Source organism: Anomaloglossus baeobatrachus, chromosome 1, assembly GCF_048569485.1.
Source record: "Anomaloglossus baeobatrachus isolate aAnoBae1 chromosome 1, aAnoBae1.hap1, whole genome shotgun sequence".
NCBI lineage: Eukaryota > Metazoa > Chordata > Amphibia > Anura > Aromobatidae > Anomaloglossus > Anomaloglossus baeobatrachus.
The window spans coordinates 945,051,602-945,072,170 of NC_134353.1; the positions used below are offsets into that span (position 1 = coordinate 945,051,602).

General features: G+C 48.6%; 1 protein-coding gene across 1 annotated transcript in view; it reads left to right on the top strand.

Moving 5' to 3' along the window:
• The first annotated feature begins 5,587 nt into the window (after nt 1-5,587).
• Nucleotides 5,588-20,569, top strand: part of OXCT1 (3-oxoacid CoA-transferase 1) — a 125,380-nt gene continuing 110,398 nt past the window's right edge. Inside the window, exons 1-3 of the mRNA XM_075328821.1 lie at nt 5,588-5,884; nt 10,249-10,357; nt 15,503-15,593. Coding sequence (XP_075184936.1) covers nt 5,594-5,884; nt 10,249-10,357; nt 15,503-15,593 — 491 coding nt within the window. The 5' untranslated portion in view covers nt 5,588-5,593. The remainder of the gene's footprint in view (nt 5,885-10,248; nt 10,358-15,502; nt 15,594-20,569) is intronic.

Sequence of the window (20,569 nt, forward strand, 5' to 3'; positions counted from 1 at the left end):
TTGATGTTTATATGCAAGTTTATCCCAGCGCTGACAACATGAGAGGACCTGGGGCAGGATGGGAGCACGGCAGGAGACCACCGCTCAGAAGAACTGTGGTGTTCTGTAAGCCAGAAATCTCACTCCAGTCCCTGTCAGGAGTGAGACTTCTGGTGCAGCACACGGAGATGCAGATTCATGGAGAGGGGTGCACACCTTCACGAATCAGGAGCTTCTGACTCCAGCACGCACACTCACCAAGACCGATCCTTTTAAAGAGTTTTTGGAGCAGAAACTCCAAGGTGATTAGCCAGAAATCTTCCATAAAAAGCTTTGAAGAGTCGCAAAATATTTCCACAAAAAAGCGCTGCGATTTCTGGCAATTCTAACACCATTTTGGATAACGAGGATTTTCATGAATCTGGGCTCAAATGTTTGAGGAGTTTTGCTTTGTTGAGAAGGATTTGGGGAGTTTCTGTTCCCACTCAAAAATCTCATTAGGGCCTCTTTCACACGTTTGTGAAACACCACGCACGTTTTTCACGCACGTGTCAGAAGTGCGTTTTCCCCTCTGTGAGCCGTGTTTATGGCCTACATATGTTCTCTGTGTGTTATCGTGATAACACACGGAGAACAGGGACTTTCTACTCACCTGTCCCTGGCGTCGCTGTCCGTGGTGCTGATCTTCGGTCTCTGGTTCTGCCGACTCCCCGCTGCTGCTGCTTCCTGCCGCAGTGAAGTGAATATTCAATGAGCATAATGAGCGGAGGTCGGAAGCAAGTGACAGCAGCGGCAGAGACAGGAGGGCAGGAGAAGGTGAGTAAAGGTTTTTTTTTTTATTTTCTCAAACACGTTTGTTTTCTCCGGCGCGTGTCACACGGAACCTCTCCTTGTGGTCCGTTTGCGTTCCGTGTGACACCCGTGATGCCGGAGAAAAACAGACATGTCTACGTATGGAGCACACGTACACACGGTCCATGGCAGAACACGCACGTGAACGCAGACCCATTTATTTTAATGGGTTTACGTGTGCCCGTGTCTCCGGTACGTGAGGAAAAGGACCAAACACGTACCGGAGACACGGACGTGTGAAAGAGGCCTAAAAAAAAAGATTTGTGTGTTTCCAGCAGGTGCGTCTGGCCAATCCATATTGCACAAGAAGAAGCAAGATCATCCCATGGTCAAAGACTACATAGACCACTCAGAGGTCAGATCTCCATCATCTCTTTTCCCAGAAGCACCGGTTCCTCCGGGGGCTTGGTTTTTATACGAGCAGGTGAAAAGCTATATTAGGTCTTTAACCCCAAGCGACAATATTTTTAGACCTCCTACTGCTTTTGAACAGCTTTGCTTGGATGGGTACTGTCACGCTCATCGGTCCCCGATGGCGCCCCTTACTCACCGCCCCGGCCTCCGGCCCTCCTCTCCACGCTCACCCTGCTCCCTCTCCTGCGTCCTCCATGCGTCCTGTTCCTTGCTCCAGGCGCTCCCCTGCGACGCAAGACTCTCTGCTGGGCACTCCCGCTTCCTCTGCACCGCTCCCCGCTCTGGCCGCCGGCACTCGGGCCTCGCGCATGCGCATTAGGGCGCGCGCGCTGTCATTGACCTTCTCTTAAAGGGCCAGCGTCGAGAAACAGGATATTGCCTATGCAGGTACTGGGTATAAGAGGATCTTCGTTCCAGGTGGGCGGGGCTTGTTCTACGTGTTTAGTAAGCTAGGAGTTCAGGTCCCCCTTTTGCCTTGTCCGGTATTAACCTTGTCTCTCTCACAGAGCCTGTCCTGCTACGCCAACCGATCCTGTCCACGGCTGTCCCAGGACTCCTGTCGGTGACGGTCGTCTGAGGATTCCACCTCCTCCTCAGTCCCACCTGTCTCCGATCCCCGGTTCCGTTTGGTGACCTGCCCTCTCGCTCAGCTGGTTCCGGATTCCGCCTGACGTCACAGCCCGGCATCTGAACCTGAGTCTCGTCACCCGGACTACTTTCAGGAACTCTGTGACCCTAGAGACATCTACTTCCAGTTCCCTGAACGGACTATCTTGCTACCAGTAGTGCTTCGGCTGCTGTGCATCAGGGCCCTCTGGCGGAGTGACCGGTCTGGTTGCCTCACTGGGGCAGTCCGGTGTACGGTCCAGTGTTTCCACCACCAGGACCTAACAGGTACCCTCCTGCCCATCCGGTCTCGTTGCTGTACAACCTGTTTCTGGACACGGTGACTACTAGAGGTCCACAACTTCTTTGCTTCACCAAATGGGAGGAGGATCTGGGGAGACGCCTTTCTGAGGGTGACCGTGCTAAGATCCTACTTCTATGTGTGCTCTGACGCAGGAGAGAAGCTACAAGATCTTGATTCGGTGGTATAGATGCCCGACGACAATCAAAGCTATGTTCCCTGGTTCATCGGACACCTGTTGGAGATGTCTGAGAGAGAACGAGGCTCGAACATACATATCTGGTGGCAATGACCCGCTATTAGGGCTTTCTGGAGAGACGTATTCGTTCTAGAGTTTCTGGAATGGGGATTCGGCCTACCCCTGAGCTTGCCCTTTTGTCTCTAAGGCCTCTTTCACACGTACGTGCCTCCGGTACATGTTTGGCAGTTTTCTCACGTACCGGAGACACATACACACGTAGACCTATGTATGCCTATGGTTTTGGACACACATAAGTATTTTCGCACGGACCGTGTGTCCGTTACGTACTGTTTTTCTCACGGCAACATGTCCGTTTTCTCTCCGGACGCAAACGGACCACATGGATGTGTTCTGTGTGAGAGAAAAGACATGTGTCTGTGAGAAAAAAACCTGAACTTTACTCCCCTTCTCCAGCCCTGCAGTCTCTGCCGCTGCTGTCACTTGCTGCCGACCGCCGCTCATTATGCTCATTGAATATTCACTTCACTGCGGCCGGAAGGAGACGGCAGGACCGGAGACCGAAGATCAGCACCACGGACAGCGACGCCAGGGACAAGTGAGCAGAAAGTTCCCGTTCTCCGTGTGTTATCACAGATAACACACGGAGAACACACATAGCCCATAAACACGGCTCACGGAGGGCAAAACGCACCTCTGACACGTCCGTGAAAAACGTGCGTGATTTTCACGAACGAGTGAAAGAGGCCTAAGTGAGCTCTCCATTGCAAGAAGAGCATCCTTAGGCATTGTCTAGCAGCCGCCAGGAGGCTCATCCCCAGATGGTGGAAACAGGCAGTGACACCTTCTAAATCTCATCTGGTTTCAGAACTTGATGAGATCTTTAGGATGGAGGAACTTATAGGACAGGCAACAGACACTTCAGAAAGGTGCTGAAGGTGCGGACCCCTGGATTATGTGCAGACAATCTGTGGAATCTGGACTGTGGATTGCAGTCAGTGAACCATGTCTAGTATGGGGGGACAGAGAAGTGAGGCCTGAGCCTCTAATGCAGGCCTCTGGTGTCTTTTTCCCTTTTTCCTCTTACTTAAGCTTTCTATTCTATTCTTTTTCTTGTTCTCCTTTTCGCTATTCCTACTCGCTCTTCGATAATGCTTTAATTTGAAAATAGATCAATATCACTGTTTTTACTCATATAGTGAGATCCACGTATGGCTTTACCCACTAGATCTGTCACTCTCGCTTTCTTTTTTCTTGGATCTCTTTAATAGTCTTATGTAATCACTTAAAAAATGTCTCTGAATGTTTTGTATTGACATTTTCTTCAATAAATCTTGATTTCAACAAAAAAAAGATTTGTGTCAACCTCGTCTTAGGGCAAAGCGGGACTTGGTTCAAAGTAGGGACTGTCCTACAAAGAAGGAGGGTGATCTGCAGCAGGGGGTGATCTGCAGCAGGGGGTGATCTGCCACAGGGGGTGATCTGCAGCAGGGGGTGATCTGCCACAGGGGGTGATCTGCAGCAGGGGGTGATCTGCCACAGGGGGTGATCTGCAGCAGGGGGTGATCTGCCACAGGGGGGTGATCTGCAGCAGGGGGTGATCTGCAGCAGGGGGTGATCTGCCGCAGGGGGTGATCTGCAGTAGAGGGTGATCTGCAGCAGGGGGTGATCTGCCACAGGGGGTGATCTGCAGCAGGGGGTGATCTGCCACAGGGGGTGATCTGCAGCAGGGGGTGATCTGCAGTAGAGGGTGATCTGCAGCAGGGGGTGATCTGCCACAGGGGGTGATCTGCAGCAGGGGGTGATCTGCCACAGGGGGTGATCTGCAGCAGGGGGTGATCTGCCACAAGGGGGTGATCTGCAGCAGGGGGTGACCTGCCACAAGGGGGTGATCTGCAGCAGGGGGCGATCTGCCACAGGGGGTGATCTGCAGCAGGGGGTGATCTGCCACAAGGGGGTGATCTGCAGCAGGGGGTGATCTGCCACAGGGGGTGAGCTGCAGCAGGGGGTGATCTGCCACAGGGGGTGATCTGCAGCAGGGGGTGATCTGCCACAGGGGGTGATCTGCCGCAGGGGGTGATCTGCCACAGGGGCTGATCAACTGCAGGGGGTGGTCTGCTGCAGGGGGGTTGATCTGCTACACGGGGGTGATCTGCAGCAGGGGGTGATCTGCCACAGGGGGTGATCTGCAGCAGGGGGTGATCTGCCACAGGGGGTGATCTGCAGCAGGGGGTGATCTGCCACAGGGGGTGATCTGCAGCAGGGGGTGATCTGCAGTAGAGGGTGATCTGCAGCAGGGGGTGATCTGCCACAGGGGATGATCTGCAGCAGGGGGTGATCTGCCACAGGGGCTGATCAACTGCAGGGGGTGGTCTGCTGCAGGGGGGTTGATCTGCTACACGGGGGTGATCTGCAGCAGGGGGTGATCTGCCACAGGGGGTGATCTGCAGCAGGGGGTGATCTGCCACAGGGAGTGATCTGCAGCAGGGGGTGATCTGCCACAGGGGGTGATCTGCAGCAGGGGGTGATCTGCCACAGGGGGTGATCTGCCGCAGGGGGTGATCTGCCACAGGGGCTGATCAACTGCAGGGGGTGGTCTGCTGCAGGGGGGTTGATCTGCTACACGGGGGTGATCTGCAGCAGGGGGTGATCTGCCACAGGGGGTGATCTGCAGCAGGGGGTGATCTGCATCAGGGGGTGATCTGCAGCAGAGGGTGATCTGCCACAGGGGGTGATCTGCAGCAGGGGGTGATCTGCCACAGGGGGGGTGATCGACTGCAGGGGGTGGTCTGCTACAGGAGGGGGCTGATCTGCTGCACGGGGGTGATCTGCAGCAGGGGGGTGATCTGATGTAGCGGTTGATCCAGGGGTGGACATGTCATTGGTGCAGCCTGTGCCGTTGCAGAGCGACCCAAGAGATTGGGGGGCCCATTTCTACCTATAAAGTAGGGAGAATTGAGCATTTTTTATAGCTTTTGGGCTGCAAAGGGCCCATATACTGTTCTTGCACGGGGGGCCGTTTCTGTCTGTATCTGCAAGAGGGATGATCGGCTGCAGGAGGGTGATCTGCGGCAGAGGTGATCGGATGCAGGGGATTGATCGGATGCAGGGGATTGATCGGATGCAGAGAGGTGATCTGCTGCAGGGGGGGTGATCGGCTGCAGGGGGGTGATCGGCTGCAGGGGGGTGATCGGCTGCAGGGGGGTGATCGGCTGCAGGGTCTCACACCTCAGCTCTGCTACATGTGCGTTATGTGTGCGCAGGAGCAGGTGGCACACAGGTCGGCCCCGGGTCCTAGAGCCCGCACTCGTCCTCCTTCTCCTGCAGGCCTCTCCTCCTCCGCTCCTCCCTCCCCGGCCTCCCCTCTCCTCCCTCCCCGGCCTCTCCTCTCCTCCCTCCCGGCCTCCCCTCTCCTCTCCTCGGTGCACTGCTCGGGGGTGAAGCTCCTGCCTTGCTGGCTGACTATGGCTGCCTGCAGATTCCTCCCGACTGTGAGAAGAGGCCTGAGCCTGCGGAGGAGCGCACAGAGCAAGGTACCCCGGCCCTGCCAGCTGCTGCCCGGCAATAACGCAGTGTGTGCACGGAGCCGGCGACGTGGAGTATTTACACTGTATCGCCTTGTTTACCTCTTTGTTTACCTCTTTGTTTACCTCTTTGTTTACCTCTGTTTACTCTTTGTATCTCTCTGTTTATCACTTTGTATCACCCTGTGCCCTTCATTTGGCTGCTCCCCTCTTCTCTCCTGTGACAGCTGCTCCCCGTGACCTTGACGTCACCAGTGCCCAGATACAGGGGGACCCCGGCACCCCGTCCTGCCGATCCCCTGGAGCTGCAGGCCTGGATACACTGACAATGCGCCCATAGGAATGTATGGAGTCTCAGCTGCTTCCTCAGGGTGCGGGGCTCTAGTCATTCTCTATGTATTTAGTGTTTTCCCATTTGCTGCTTTACTCTCAGTTTTGGGGGGGGCTGCACTTGTCTCCGGTATTGGGGGTGCGCAGTGTCTGCACAGTCCCAGTTGCTCCCATATTCTCGTTTCTTGGGGGGCTGCACTTATCTCCTGGTATTGGGGGGGTGCAGTGTCTGCAGAGTCCCTGTTGCTCCGTTATTCTCGGTTTTGGGGGGCTGCACTTGTCTCCTGGTATTGGGGGGGTGCAGTGTCTGCAGAGTCCCTGTTGCTCCTTTATTCTCGGTTTTGGGGGGCTGCACTTGTCTCCTGGTATTGAGGGGAGCGCAGTGTCTGTATAGTCCCAGTTGCTGCTTTACTCTTGGTTTTGGGGGACTGCACTTGTCTCCTGGTATTGGGGGTGCGCAGTGTCTGTACAGTCCCAGTTGCTCCCATATTCTCGTTTCTTGGGGGGCTGCACTTGTCTCCTGATATTGGGGGTGCGCAGTTTCTGTACAGTCCCAGTTGCTCCTTTACTCTCGGTTCTGGGGGGCTGCACTTGTCTCCTGATATTGGGGGTGCGCAGTGTCTGTGCAGTCCCAGTTGCTGCTTTACTCTCGGTTCTGGGGGGCTGCACTTATCTCCTGATATTGGGGGGGTGCGCAGTGTCTGGACAGTCCCAGTTTCTCCTTTATTCTTGGTTCTGGGGGGCTGCACTTGTCTCCTGATATTGGGGGGAGCGCAGTGTCTGTATAGTCCCAGTTTCTCCTTTATTCTCGGTTTTGGGGGACTGCACTTGTCTCCTGATATTAGGAGTGCACAGTGTCTGTACAGTCCCAGTTGCTCCTTTATTCTCAGTTTTGGGGGGGCTGCACTTGTCTCCTGGTATTGGGGGGAGCGCAGTGTCTGTACAGTCCCAGTTGCTGCTTTATTCTCGGTTTTGGGGGACTGCACTTGTCTCCTGATATTAGGAGTGCGCAGTGTCTGTACAGTCCCAGTTGCTGCTTTACTCTCGGTTCTGGGGGGCTGCACTTATCTCCTGATATTGGGGGGTGCGCAGTGTCTGGACAGTCCCAGTTTCTCCTTTATTCTTGGTTCTGGGGGGCTGCACTTGTCTCCTGATATTGGGGGTGCGCAGTTTCTGTACAGTCCCAGTTGCTGCTTTACTCTCGGTTCTGGGGGGCTGCACTTATCTCCTGATATTGGGGGGTGCGCAGTGTCTGTGCAGTCCCAGTTGCTGCTTTACTCTTGGTTCTGGGGGGCTGCACTTGTCACCTGGTATTGGGGGGTACGCAGTGTCTGTGCAGTCCCAGTTGCTGCTTTATTCTTGGTTCTGGGGGGCTGCACTTGTCTCCTGGTATTGGGGGGTGCGCAGTGTCTGTATAGTCCCAGTTGCTCCTTTATTCTCGGTTCTGGGGGGCTGCACTTGTCTCCTGGTATTGGGGGGTGCGCAGTGTCTGTACAGTCCCAGTTGCTGCTTTATTCTCGGTTCTGGGGGGCTGCACTTGTCTCCTGATATTGGGGGTGCGCAGTGTCTGTACAGTCCCAGTTGCTGCTTTATTCTTGGTTCTGGGGGGCTGCACTTGTCTCCTGGTATTGGGGGTGCGCAGTGTCTGTACAGTCCCAGTTGCTGCTTTATTCTCGGTTCTGGGGGGCTGCACTTGTCTCCTGGTATTGGGGGTGCGCAGTGTCTGTATAGTCCCAGTTGCTCCTTTATTCTCGGTTCTGGGGGGCTGCACTTGTCTCCTGGTATTGGGGGTGCGCAGTGTCTGTACAGTCCCAGTTGCTGCTTTATTCTCGGTTCTGGGGGGCTGCACTTGTCTCCTGGTATTGGGGGTGCGCAGTGTCTGTATAGTCCCAGTTGCTCCTTTATTCTCGGTTCTGGGGGGCTGCACTTGTCTCCTGGTATTGGGGGTGCGCAGTGTCTGTACAGTCCCAGTTGCTGCTTTATTCTCGGTTCTGGGGGGCTGCACTTGTCTCCTGATATTGGGGGTGCGCAGTGTCTGTACAGTATATGACAGTGACCTTGACAAGTGTATGTGCTGGGAATGTGCAGGGGGCGGTATATCCTCTAATCCCAGCACTGTGAATGGGAAAGGTGAAACGCGCAGTAAATCCGCAGTGATTCTTACATCAGAACCGCGGTGTTTTACTTTACTTTCTGCAGCAAATCCGTGTCCAAAAATTGCACATAATAATTCCGCATCTTCAGAGGGGATTTTGATGCAGTTTTTGCTGATTTTTACGCACAATCTTCATTCTGTGCGCTGCAGTGAAGATCTGCGCCCGTAGCATGACACGCTGCGGACGTTACATTCGGCACTGTGGGTCAGGTTCCCTACTGTATATAGATACATTTTTAGAATCTCATCTCTTTAGTGTATTGTGCTTCGGATTTTCCGCATTTGTGTATAATCCGCACCATGTGATAGTTTTGGCGATCCCTGAGCAGACGTCCCATTACAGAATTGCTGAGCCTTGGATCACGCGTCCGGTATTTTGGGCCTCGGCCAGAAGTGGATCTAGGAGGATGGAGAGCTGTGATCCGTCCTTTATAATCTTTGTCCCTTTTTAAACTTATTTCTGTCCGGATCCAAAAATTGCTCCAAAACCTCCAAATCTAAAGGAAGTTTTATAATAATGGCGAATTCCCAAAAAGATGTGATAAATGTTTTGTTTGGGGTCTTCCTGATCCAGCGGCGGGGTACCGGACCCTGTATTACACCAATGATGAAAAAGCAACATAAACAGAATTACAGACGTATTCCCGTGAAAAAACGTGTCACCTGAATCGTTCAAGTTTCCTGATTTTTGTTTTATATTTTCACTTTTTTTTATTATAAAAGGAGTCACAAAATACAACAGTCTCCTTCCCAGAATTGCTTATTTATACCTACATTCTGACCCCACCTTTCCCCCATTGAAGGCAGTGAGGTGTAAGAGAGGATTGTTTTCGGGGTGAATGGCTCTCCACAAACTTCAACCTCCACACGGATGATTTGCACTATGGTAATAGGGAAACATACAAGCTCTGGGCACCATGCACCGGTGCAAATGTCGCTCCCCACGTTGCTGGGGGTCCCCACACTGAAGGGGGTCCCCACGCTGCTGTCAGTCACTTGTCTCCGCGGTCACATTGTGCATTGTTTTAGAAGGCATTTTCTACAAGGTCACTGACAAGTAACCATGTGACGGCAGCGCAACCTGTGATACAACCAGCCTCGGCCCTGGTCATATATATATAGAGGACGTGCCCCTCCCCCTCCAGCCATATTTCCATTATGACTTTCACCCTAATATGGCAGCTGCCTCTTCACTGCTCCCTAAAACCTTCTCCTGCAGCTCCTATCAGTGCAGACGGTCATTTTTCCTCCTTTGCTTGGCAGCAGTCGGTCACTCCAGTATTCCCCAGCCGGGGTGTGACCATTCACAGTGGTTAAAAGTTGCAAAGAATGATACAAATCTGCGGAGTATGCAGATTTTTGCTGATGGTGGCTGCAGTTTTGGGCCGCAGCCTGCCCCATCTCCCCAAAAAGCCGACGTAGGGGCAGGAGCTTCAGACGCCAGCTAAGGCTTTGTTCACACGTTGCTTTTTGTAGTTTTTTTTTTTTTCTGCAGCCAAAACCGCATGCGGCGTCCATAGGCATGCATTGCAAATCGCGCCGCATCGGTTGGATGCGGCGCAATGCGTTTTTTTTTTTGCCGGACAAAAAAACGTGCCAGGCAACGTTCCATCCGGCCGCCGCATCGGCTAAATCTGCCGCATGCGGCAAAAACCGGACGGAACGCAAGGCTATGCGGCACAATCCAGCACTAATGAAAGTCTATGCAAAAAAACCGCAACCGGCGGCAAAAAAAAACCGGTTGTGTTTTTTCTGCAGAGTGCCGGATTGTGCCGCACAGGAAAAAACGGAGGTGTGAAAGCAGCCTTACAAAGAAGAGGTCGGCTGCGTTGGGTACATAATATTCTCTGTAATTCGTCCGTAAGCTCACTGACTTCTGTGATTCCAGGTCTGCGCCTGTTACCTCTCTACATCCGGTTCACACTACGCCAAGTTCTACAATGATCCGGTTGAAGCGGTGAAGGACATTCCGGACGGCTCCACGCTGCTCGTTGGCGGTAATTTTTTTTTTTTATGTTATCAATCTTGTAAAACTGATTATAAAATCTGTTACACACAGGATAGAAAAGGAGATGCTAAGCATGGAGATTCCTGCACCCCCTCATTTATAGACAGAGCCTGTGAGTCCTGCTCTCCCCTCACTTATAGACAGAGCCTGCGAGTCCTGCACCCCCCTCACTTATAGGCAGAGCCTGTGAGTCCCGCTCTCCCCTCACTTATAGACAGAGCCTGCGAGTCCTGCTCCCCCCTCACTTATAGACAGAGCCTGCGAGTCCTGCTCCCCCCTCACTTATAGGCAGAGCCTGCGAGTCCTGCTCCCCCCTCACTTATAGGCAGAGCCTGTGAGTCCTGCTCCCCCCTCACTTATAGACAGAGCCTGCGAGTCCTGCTCTCCCCTCACTTATAGGCAGAGCCTGTGAGTCCTGCTCCCCCCTCACTTATAGACAGAGCCTGTGAGTCCCGCCTCCCCTCACTTATAGACAGAGCCTGTGAGTCCCGCCTCCCCTCACTTATAGGCAGAGCCTGCGAGTCCTGCTCCCCCCTCACTTATAGACAGAGCCTGTGAGTCCTGCTCCCCCCTCACTTATAGGCAGAGCCTGTGAGTCCTGCTCCCCCCTCACTTATAGGCAGAGCCTGTGAGTCCTGCTCCCCCCTCACTTATAGACAGAGCCTGTGAGTCCTGCTCCCCCCTCACTTATAGGCAGAGCCTGTGAGTCCCGCTCTCCCCTCACTTATAGGCAGAGCCTGTGAGTCCTGCTCCCCCCTCACTTATAGGCAGAGCCTGTGAGTCCTGCTCCCCCCTCACTTATAGACAGAGCCTGTGAGTCCCGCCTCCCCTCACTTATAGACAGAGCCTGTGAGTCCCGCCTACCCTCACTTATAGGCAGAGCCTGTGAGTCCTGCTCCCCCCTCACTTATAGGCAGAGCCTGTGAGTCCCGCTCTCCCCTCACTTATAGGCAGAGCCTGTGAGTCCTGCTCCCCCCTCACTTATAGGCAGAGCCTGTGAGTCCTGCTCTCCCCTCACTTATAGGCAGAGCCTGTGAGTCCCGCTCTCCCCTCACTTATAGGCAGAGCCTGTGAGTCCTGCTCTCCCCTCACTTATAGGCAGAGCCTGCGAGTCCTGCACCCCCCTCACTTATAGGCAGAGCCTGTGAGTCCCGCTCTCCCCTCACTTATAGGCAGAGCCTGTGAGTCCTGCTCTCCCCTCACTTATAGGCAGAGCCTGTGAGTCCTGCTCTCCCCTCACTTATAGGCAGAGCCTGCGAGTCCTGCACCCCCCTCACTTATAGGCAGAGCCTGTGAGTCCCGCTCTCCCCTCACTTATAGGCAGAGCCTGTGAGTCCTGCTCTCCCCTCACTTATAGGCAGAGCCTGCGAGTCCTGCACCCCCCTCACTTATAGGCAGAGCCTGTGAGTCCCGCTCTCCCCTCACTTATAGGCAGAGCCTGTGAGTCCTGCTCTCCCCTCACTTATAGGCAGAGCCTGTGAGTCCTGCTCTCCCCTCACTTATAGGCAGAGCCTGTGAGTCCCGCTCTCCCCTCACTTATAGGCAGAGCCTGTGAGTCCTGCTCTCCCCTCACTTATAGGCAGAGCCTGTGAGTCCCGCTCTCCTCTCACTTATAGGCCTTCAACACACATCCGTTTAAAACGTGCGTGTTTGGTCCGTTTCCGCACATACCGGAGATACGACCAAACGTGCACATATGTTTTTTTATGTTTAAAGGCACACGTGCGTGTTATTTGATCTTCCGTGTGCGTCCCACGTTTTTTGCTCCGTTTGGCACGGAAGCATGTTCGTTTTTGGGACGGAGCACGCACACACGGACATAATGTTAGCCTATGGGAGTCCAAATAAAACGTTCCTTGCACGGATGTGTGGTTATGTTGTCCGTGAGAAATGTCCGTGTGTGATGCAAAATGTCGTTACTACATGTCGGAAGACAGAGTAGCGGGATGAGAATGAACTCGGGTGAACTTCACCCGACTTCATTGTCATGCCGTGGCTCTGTCTGTGTGCCGTGTACTGATTAGCGGTCACCTGTGAAGGACTCACCGGTGACCTCTAATCCCCCGAGTGACTGCAGTATCCCCCCCTCTCTCATACTCACCGATCCCCGATCTCCGGCGCGGCGCTGCACGGCGTTCACACAGCTCCGGCTGCTTTTTCTAATTTGAAAAAGCCGGCCACTCATTAAACAATCTCGTATTCCCTGCTTTCCCCGCCCACCGGCACCTATGATTGGTTGCAGTGAGATACGGCCCCACGCTGAGTGACAGGTGTCTCACTGCACCCAATCACAGCAGTCGGTGGGCGTGTCACTATGGAGTATAGAAATAAATAAATAATTAAAAAAAACGGCGTGCGGTCTCCCCAATTTTAATACCAGCCAGATAAAGCCATACGGCTGAAGGCTGGTATTCTCAGGATGGGGAGCTCACCAGCCTAACAATATCAGTCAGCAGCCGCCCAGAATGGCAGCATACATTAGATGCGACAGTTCTGGGACTGTACCCGGCTCTTCCCGATTTGCCCTGGTACGTTGGCAAATCGGGGTAATAAGGAGTTATTGGCAGCCCATAGCTGCCACTAAATCCTAGATTAATCATGTCAGGCGTCTCCCCGAGATTCCTTCCATGATTAATCTGTAAATTACAGTAAATAAACACACACCAGAACAATCCTTTATTAGAAATAAAAAACACAAACACATTCCCTGGTTCACCAATTTAATCAGCCCCAAAAAGCCCTCCATGTCCGGCGTAATCCAGGATGGTCCAGCGTCGCTTCCAGCTCTGCTGCATGGAGGTGACCGGAGCAGCAGAAGACACCGCCGCTCCTGTCACCTCCACGCAGCAAATGAAGAGAGCCGCGTGATCAGCTGAGCTGTCACTAAGGATACTCGCGGCCACCGCTGCATCCAGGGAATGTGTTTGTGTTTTTTATTTCTAATAAAGGATTTTTCAGGTGTGTGTGTTTATTTACTGTAATTTACAGATCAATCATGGAAGGTTTCTCGGGGAGACGCCTGACATGATTAATCTAGGATTTAGTGGCAGCTATGGGCTGCCATTAACTCCTTATTACCCCGATTTGCCAACGCACCAGGGCAAATCAGGAAGAGCCGGGTACTGTCCCAAAACAGTCGCATCTAATGTATGCGGCCATTCTGGGCGGCTGCTGGCTGATATTGTTAGGGTGGGGGGCTCCCCATAACGTGGGGTTCCCCATCCTGAGAATACCAGCCTTCAGCCGTATGGCTTTATCTGGCTGGTATTAAAATTGGGGGGACCGCACGCCGTTTTTTTTAATTATTTATTTATTTATTTTACTGCTCAGTATAGACACGCCCACCGGCTGCTGTGATTGGGTGCAGTGACACAGCTGTCACTCAGCGTGTGGGCGTGTCTCACTGCAACCAATCATATTTGCCGGTGGGCGGGGAAAGCAGGGAATACGAGATTGATTAATGAGCGGCCGGCTTTTTCAAAAGAGGAAAAGCCGCCGGAGTTAAGAGAACAGCCGTGCAGCGCCGCGCCGGGGATCGGTGAGTATGCGAGAGGGGTACTCCATTCAGTCACTCTGGTGATTAGCGGTCACCGGTGAGTCCTTCACAGGTGACCGCTAATCAGGATGCGACACAGACAAAGCCGCGGTATGAGGATGAAGTCGGGTGAAGTTCACCCGAGTTCATTCTCAGCGCGCGACTCTGTCTGCTGTCAGCCGGCATGTATCAACGACATTTAACATCACACACAGACATTTCACACGCACACACGTCAGTTAAGTTTCACACGCACACACGGTCATTCCACACGCACACGAGGTTACCATACGCCGGACACACAGCCACCACACGTGCGTTATTTACGGACCAAAAAACGGATTACGGACATGAAAAACGGCCCGTATTACACGTGTGTGGTTATCAAGGACGTGTGTTTTAGGCCATAGGCAGAGCCTGTGAATCCCGCTCTCCCCTCACTTATAGGCAGAGCCTGTGAGTCCTGCACCCCTCTCACGTATAAGCAGAGCTTGTGAGTCCTACACCCCTCTCACGTATAGGCAGAGCCTGTGAGTCCTGCACCCCTCTCACGTATAAGCAGAGCTTGTGAGTCCTACACCCCTCTCACGTATAGGCAGAGCCTGTGAGTCCTGCACCCCACTCACTTATAGGCAGAGCCTGTGAGTCCTGCTCCCCCTCTCACTTATAGGCAGAGCCTGTGTCCCACTGCCCCCTCACTTATAGGCAGAGCCTGTGAGTCCTGTACCCCCCTAACTTATAGGCAGAGCCCGTGAGTCCTGCTCCCCCCTCACTTATAGGCAGAGCCTGTGAGTCCTGCTCCCCCCTCACTTATAGGCAGAGCCCGTGAGTCCTGCTCCCCCCTCACTTATAGGCAGAGCCTGTGAGTCCTGCTCCCCCCTCACTTATAGGCAGAGCCTGTGAGTCCTGCTCCCCCCCACTTATAGGCAGAGCCCGTGAGTCCTGCTCCCCCCTCACTTATAGGCAGAGCCTGTGAGTCCTGCTCCCCCCTCACTTATAGGCAGAGCCTGTGAGTCCTGCTCCCCCCCACTTATAGGCAGAGCTTGTGAGTCCTGCTCCCCCCTCACTTATAGGCAGCATTCCAAAATAATTGTCAATCCTATCAAGCCCCCTGAAGACTCCTGATTTATGAAGTGCCCACTGTGGGTAGTAAGTCAAATTTCGGCTGGATCCGGGTCCCTTCTGGCTCATGAAGACTATCCTGGCACTAAACAAGTGTGATGCTAAAAGGCAGGACCAGACCTAGGTCGGACATATGATGCTGGGGTGAACTGGGTGGGGGAGGGGGAGATTAAATTTGCACAATTTTATTTGAAAAGAAAAAAAAAGCACTATATTATAATTACAGTATCTTTGTGTCATCGTGGTAAAAGACAACAAAACAGCCTCGGTGAAGTCTGATCCCGCCGTCGTACTTCATTCTATTCTTCCCTTACCACTTCCTGGTATTCATTTTGTAGGTTAGCGAGGAGTAAGGTTACGTACAATGGATTATGTCTGCAGGATCTGACTACACGGCTGCTATTTGTAGTCTGTTACCATGGAGACGCATGCATCTGTATGGGGCAGATTTATGATCGTTCTCCGTGTCTTCCCCAGGTTTCGGCTTGTGTGGAATCCCAGAGAAACTTATTGACGGCCTCCTTACAACAGGTGTGAAGCGAATAACGGCCGTGAGCAACAATGCGGGGTAAGTGCCCATCCTCCATCATCTGTCCCTCCAACAAGTCTGGGGTGCTGCTGTTTTCTTTCGCTGCGTTGGTGGTATTCCTGCATAATTGTAACTAATCCTGAAGGCGCTCTAGCCCAAATGTACTACTGCTCCCTGTTATCAGCCATATTAGGCCAGGAAAGGCCTGACTTTAGTATTCCCATCAAGTTTTAAACCTTTAGACCGAATGTGTCATGTCTGACAGGCTGGTTGCTAGGGAGATACTGCATAGCAACCATGTTTGACGTTCCTAACAATTAGACAATTCTTAAAGGGTCATTCCACAGAATCAATAATCACTTTAAATTAAATCCTAAAATAGGTTAAGTTGTCAAATGCAATCACTATTCCAAAAATTTCACCCTCTTGAAACCCCCACGTCAGAGTCTTTTGCCGGTCTCGTTGCCCACAGATACGTTCTGTAGTTCTCTTATGACCGGTCGGACATGTCTAGTAGATATAGTCTTTTTCTCTATAATGGGCATCCTCCTCTTAGCAGTGAGATGAAGCGGCCATGATTGCATTGTCCTCTCAGCACGGGGCCTTTATCTACACTGTTTGAAAGAGAAACCATCTTTTTTGCCCTTAGCAACCAATCAGAGTGCGGCTTTCATTTTTTAAACAGCTCTGATAAAATGAAAGCTGCTCTATGATTGGATGTCATAGGCAACAAAGCGCGAGGAGAGAACACATGGGGGGAAAATATGGGAAACACATAAAGAAGTGGAAAATAGAGACTGAGACTGATATTTATTAGTGTAATAGGAGCAGTAGGTAACGTTATCTGTGCAGGGGCGAGAGCTGAAGGACGTCCGCCCACTCCACGCCCGAGACGCAGTTATGGAGGAGGTGGAGAAAGAAAGACTAGGTGATGACTATCCGAGGGCACCGATGGGTTTATAAGAGATAGATAAAAGTAATTGATTCAGAGAAAAACCCTTTAAAATGTGTAAACAGAAGTCGGGGTGATCTACAGGATCGCCATGGTAACAGACCATAACAAGGCCCTATGTAGTCTGATCCTACACTCTGCTCCATTTCTCTTTCTCTTTCGCCATCGGATTCTTTAGAGATTCTTACACCCTAGCCTGAAGTCGGGGGTCGATCCTTAAACTTTCTCTCACTTGTTTCCTAAGAGTCGTGGTTCTTTACTGTCATCTGATCGACGCAGGAATGTCGGGCAAGGAGCCCAGAATGTTCCGTAATACAGCCGACATGGCAGGGCTGTGTGACCCAATGGAAGACAGGACGGCCGCAGCGTGCACGGATTATTACACACCCTGCGTGTCATGGCGGCTCGTGCTGTAAACCCTCCCGGCTCTGCTTCATCTGCACACATGTCTATGACACCGGCTTTTCCGGCATTGCTCTAATTAAGCGTGCAACTGACATAAAGTAGCTGAACTATAACGTGTCCTCATTAATGATTCACCACATTCTGTACATTAAGTCCTAATGAGGGGACGGGGTGGAGGCTGCGAAATAAGGGACTAGACGGCGCATGGGAAAATCAAAGAGCAGATGAATTTTAGAATATATTATAATATTTTTAGAATATATATATATATATATATATATATATACACACATACACACTATATATATATATATATATATATATATATATATATTCTGAAAATATTGTAATATATTCTAAAATTCATCTTCTCTTTGATTTTCCCATGCGCCGTCTAGTATAGTGTGTGTGTGTGTATATATATATATATATATATATATATATATATATTTTATAATGTGTATATATGTATGTGTATATATATATATATATGTGTGTGTATATTTATATATATATATATATATATATATATATATATATGTGTATAATTCTATAACATTTTTAGAATATATTATAATATTTTTAGAATATATATATATATATATATATATATATATATATATATATATAAAATATTTATATATATATGCCACTCCTCAAAAAAATAAAGGGAACACTAAAATACCATTCTGTTGTTTAAGTGTTCCCTTTTCTTTGAGCAGTGTGTATATATATAAATATATATATATATATATATGTTTGTGTGTGTGTGTATATATATGTGTGTATATATATATATATATATATATATATATATATATATATATATATATATATATATTACAGCATGTATATATATATATTCTAAACATATAATATTTTTCATACTATATAATATTTTTATAATATTTGATTTGTTTACCATTATATTTTTATTTTTTGAGTAAGTGGTACTGGACAGACTTTTTAGAGATGACCTGTCACCTGATCAGCAATGTTTAGTTTTTACTTTTTTTTTTCCCCCATTACTCCTCTGACTTTCTGATTTTTTTAATTAAATCTGCCATATGGGTCTAGAGATAGGGGCATTTATGTTTTAGTGCCAATTTTTATTGTCTTTACTAATTGGGTGTGGCTCACAGGCTTATTATGCAGAGCAGCACAAGGACACGCCCCAGAGGATCCTATGAGCCACACCCCATTGTAAAGACCATAAATATTACCGCTAGATAAAAAGACCCATATCCCTGGAGCTGTATAGTGGGTTTAAATATTAAACTAACAAGAACCAGTGGGAATTAAATACAAGCAAAGCCTTGCCACTTTTGACTTGATGCCAGGTCTTCCTTAAAGTCAAGGCTGAAAAATCCAACATCTAACAAGTTTTTCAAAAGGAATCACTGTTTTGTTTTTTTCTCTGAAGCCATTATTTTTTAAAGTTTTTTTTTGTGATTTGCAGCCTATTGTATTTGTGGTGAAATTTTCAAAGTGAAAATCGAAAAAAAGAAATCACTTTGAGGAGCAAGACTTAATTTTCCATTAAAATGACTAGGATCAGCATTCAGAAGTATTTGAAGAGAGTTTTGATGTGGATTTTTATAAAAGTCCCCCCCTTATAAAAGTGTGATACTGTGATGATCACTCGATTTCTTCAGATGGCGCACCGTGTGCAGCTGCCTATTTCTCCTGCAGGGGTCACTAGAGGATGATTGTGCTATTACATGGTGCACATGTCACAGGTGACAGTCATGTGGTTTCTGGCCATAGAAGGTCACAGCGTTTGGCTGCATAGAATGCTCCCTGACTTTCCATTGTTCCTGTTGTCAGTATTCATTGGTATAGGTAGCTTTCCTGATGGATTTTCATCTCTCCCTCTTTAAGACCCAGTGGAAATCTTCTTCCACCCAGCTGCTGGTCATCAGTGTTTCTTTTGCGCTTAAATACTCCCATCTTCCCTGGACTGGTGCTGGTGATATTTTTCAGTTGATTATAGCTCTGGTTGCAAGCAGGTGGCTTGTACTGCTCTGTGGTGTTGTTGCTGAAAATTTTGCTGATCTTCTACCTGTGTCATCTGTGGATTAGGTGTTCATGCATTTTTCCCCTTTGTGTCCTTGTGTCTTCGCTAGTGTTTGGTGAGGTTAATGAACTCATCCCATCCGTTCCCTAATTAGGGTCTAGCACTAGGGATAACTATGGTCAGGTATCCTGCCTGGTGCATAGGTGCGGAACCTATCTAGGGTGGTGCGGGCTCCCAAGGTAGGTTCGGGTAGGCTACCCAAGGTAGGTGCGGTCAGAGGTCACTATCTACCCTTCTTTAAATGCAGGGGTCCCCTTCCTTTTTGCACTCGCTTGGTACTTCCCCAGTACCTAGCGTGACAGTGTGATGATGCATGAGTCCTCCAGAGCGGGAGCCAATGCCTGCAGGAGGGATCTCACTGACTCGAGATTTGCAGCATGTAGTGATTTTTTTTTTCTTATGCTGCATCGATCTGAGAAAATACTGCTGATCAGTGCCTGCTCCATAGTGTAACATTGGTTCACTCTCTTCCATGTTATATGGTGGTGTGAACGAGTCCTCACCTGTATCCTATAGGCGGCCAGGACTAGCCTCATGTACCCGTCACTTATTGACTGTCCCGCGAGTAGTGACTTTCGTTATCAGCAGCGGCGCTATCTGCTGATTACGGTATATTCCCGCAGGACACAGTGCGAGTGTCACCTTATCTTAATGACTGCAGCTACCAGGTGGCGTTATCCTATGTGCGGCGTTATCTGACCTTTTTCTGGGAAAGCGAACACTGCTTCTGTTATAACTTGGAAAAAAAAAGAGAAAAAATTCCTTTTTTTTTTTTTCACTTGCCAGCAAAATTAATGAAATTTTAAAAACATAATTTATGTTACTGTTTTTTCTCTTGCGTTTCTTGACCTGTGCAGTATGTCAGTGTCATGAAATGTAAAAAAAAAATATATGTATGTATATATGTGTATATATATATATATATGTACGTATATATAATTTGTAAATAAATAAAATAAAAATAACACAAATAAATAAAAATAAAATAAAAATAAAATAAAACAAATAAATAAAAATAAAATAAAAATGTATTTATTATATATATATATATATTTATATATATATATATAATAAATACATTTTTATTTTATTTTTATTTATTTGTTTTATTTTTATTTTATTTATTTACAAATTATATATACATAAATATATATATATATATATATATAAGTATATATAATTTGTAAATAAAATAAAATAAAAATAAAACAAATAAATAAAAATAAAATAAAAATGTATTTATTATATATATATATATATATATATATATATATATATATATATATATATATATATAAATATATATATATATATAATAAATACATTTTTATTTTATTTTTATTTATTTGTTTTATTTTTATTTACAAATTATATATACATATATATATATATATATATATATATATTTTATATATATATATATTATATATATATATATAAGTATATATAATGTGTAAATAAAATAAAATAAAAATAAAACAAATAAATAAAAATAAAATAAAAATGTAATAATGTAATACATTTTTATTTTATTTTTATTTATTTGTTTTATTTTTATTTTATTTTATTTATTTTTTTTCC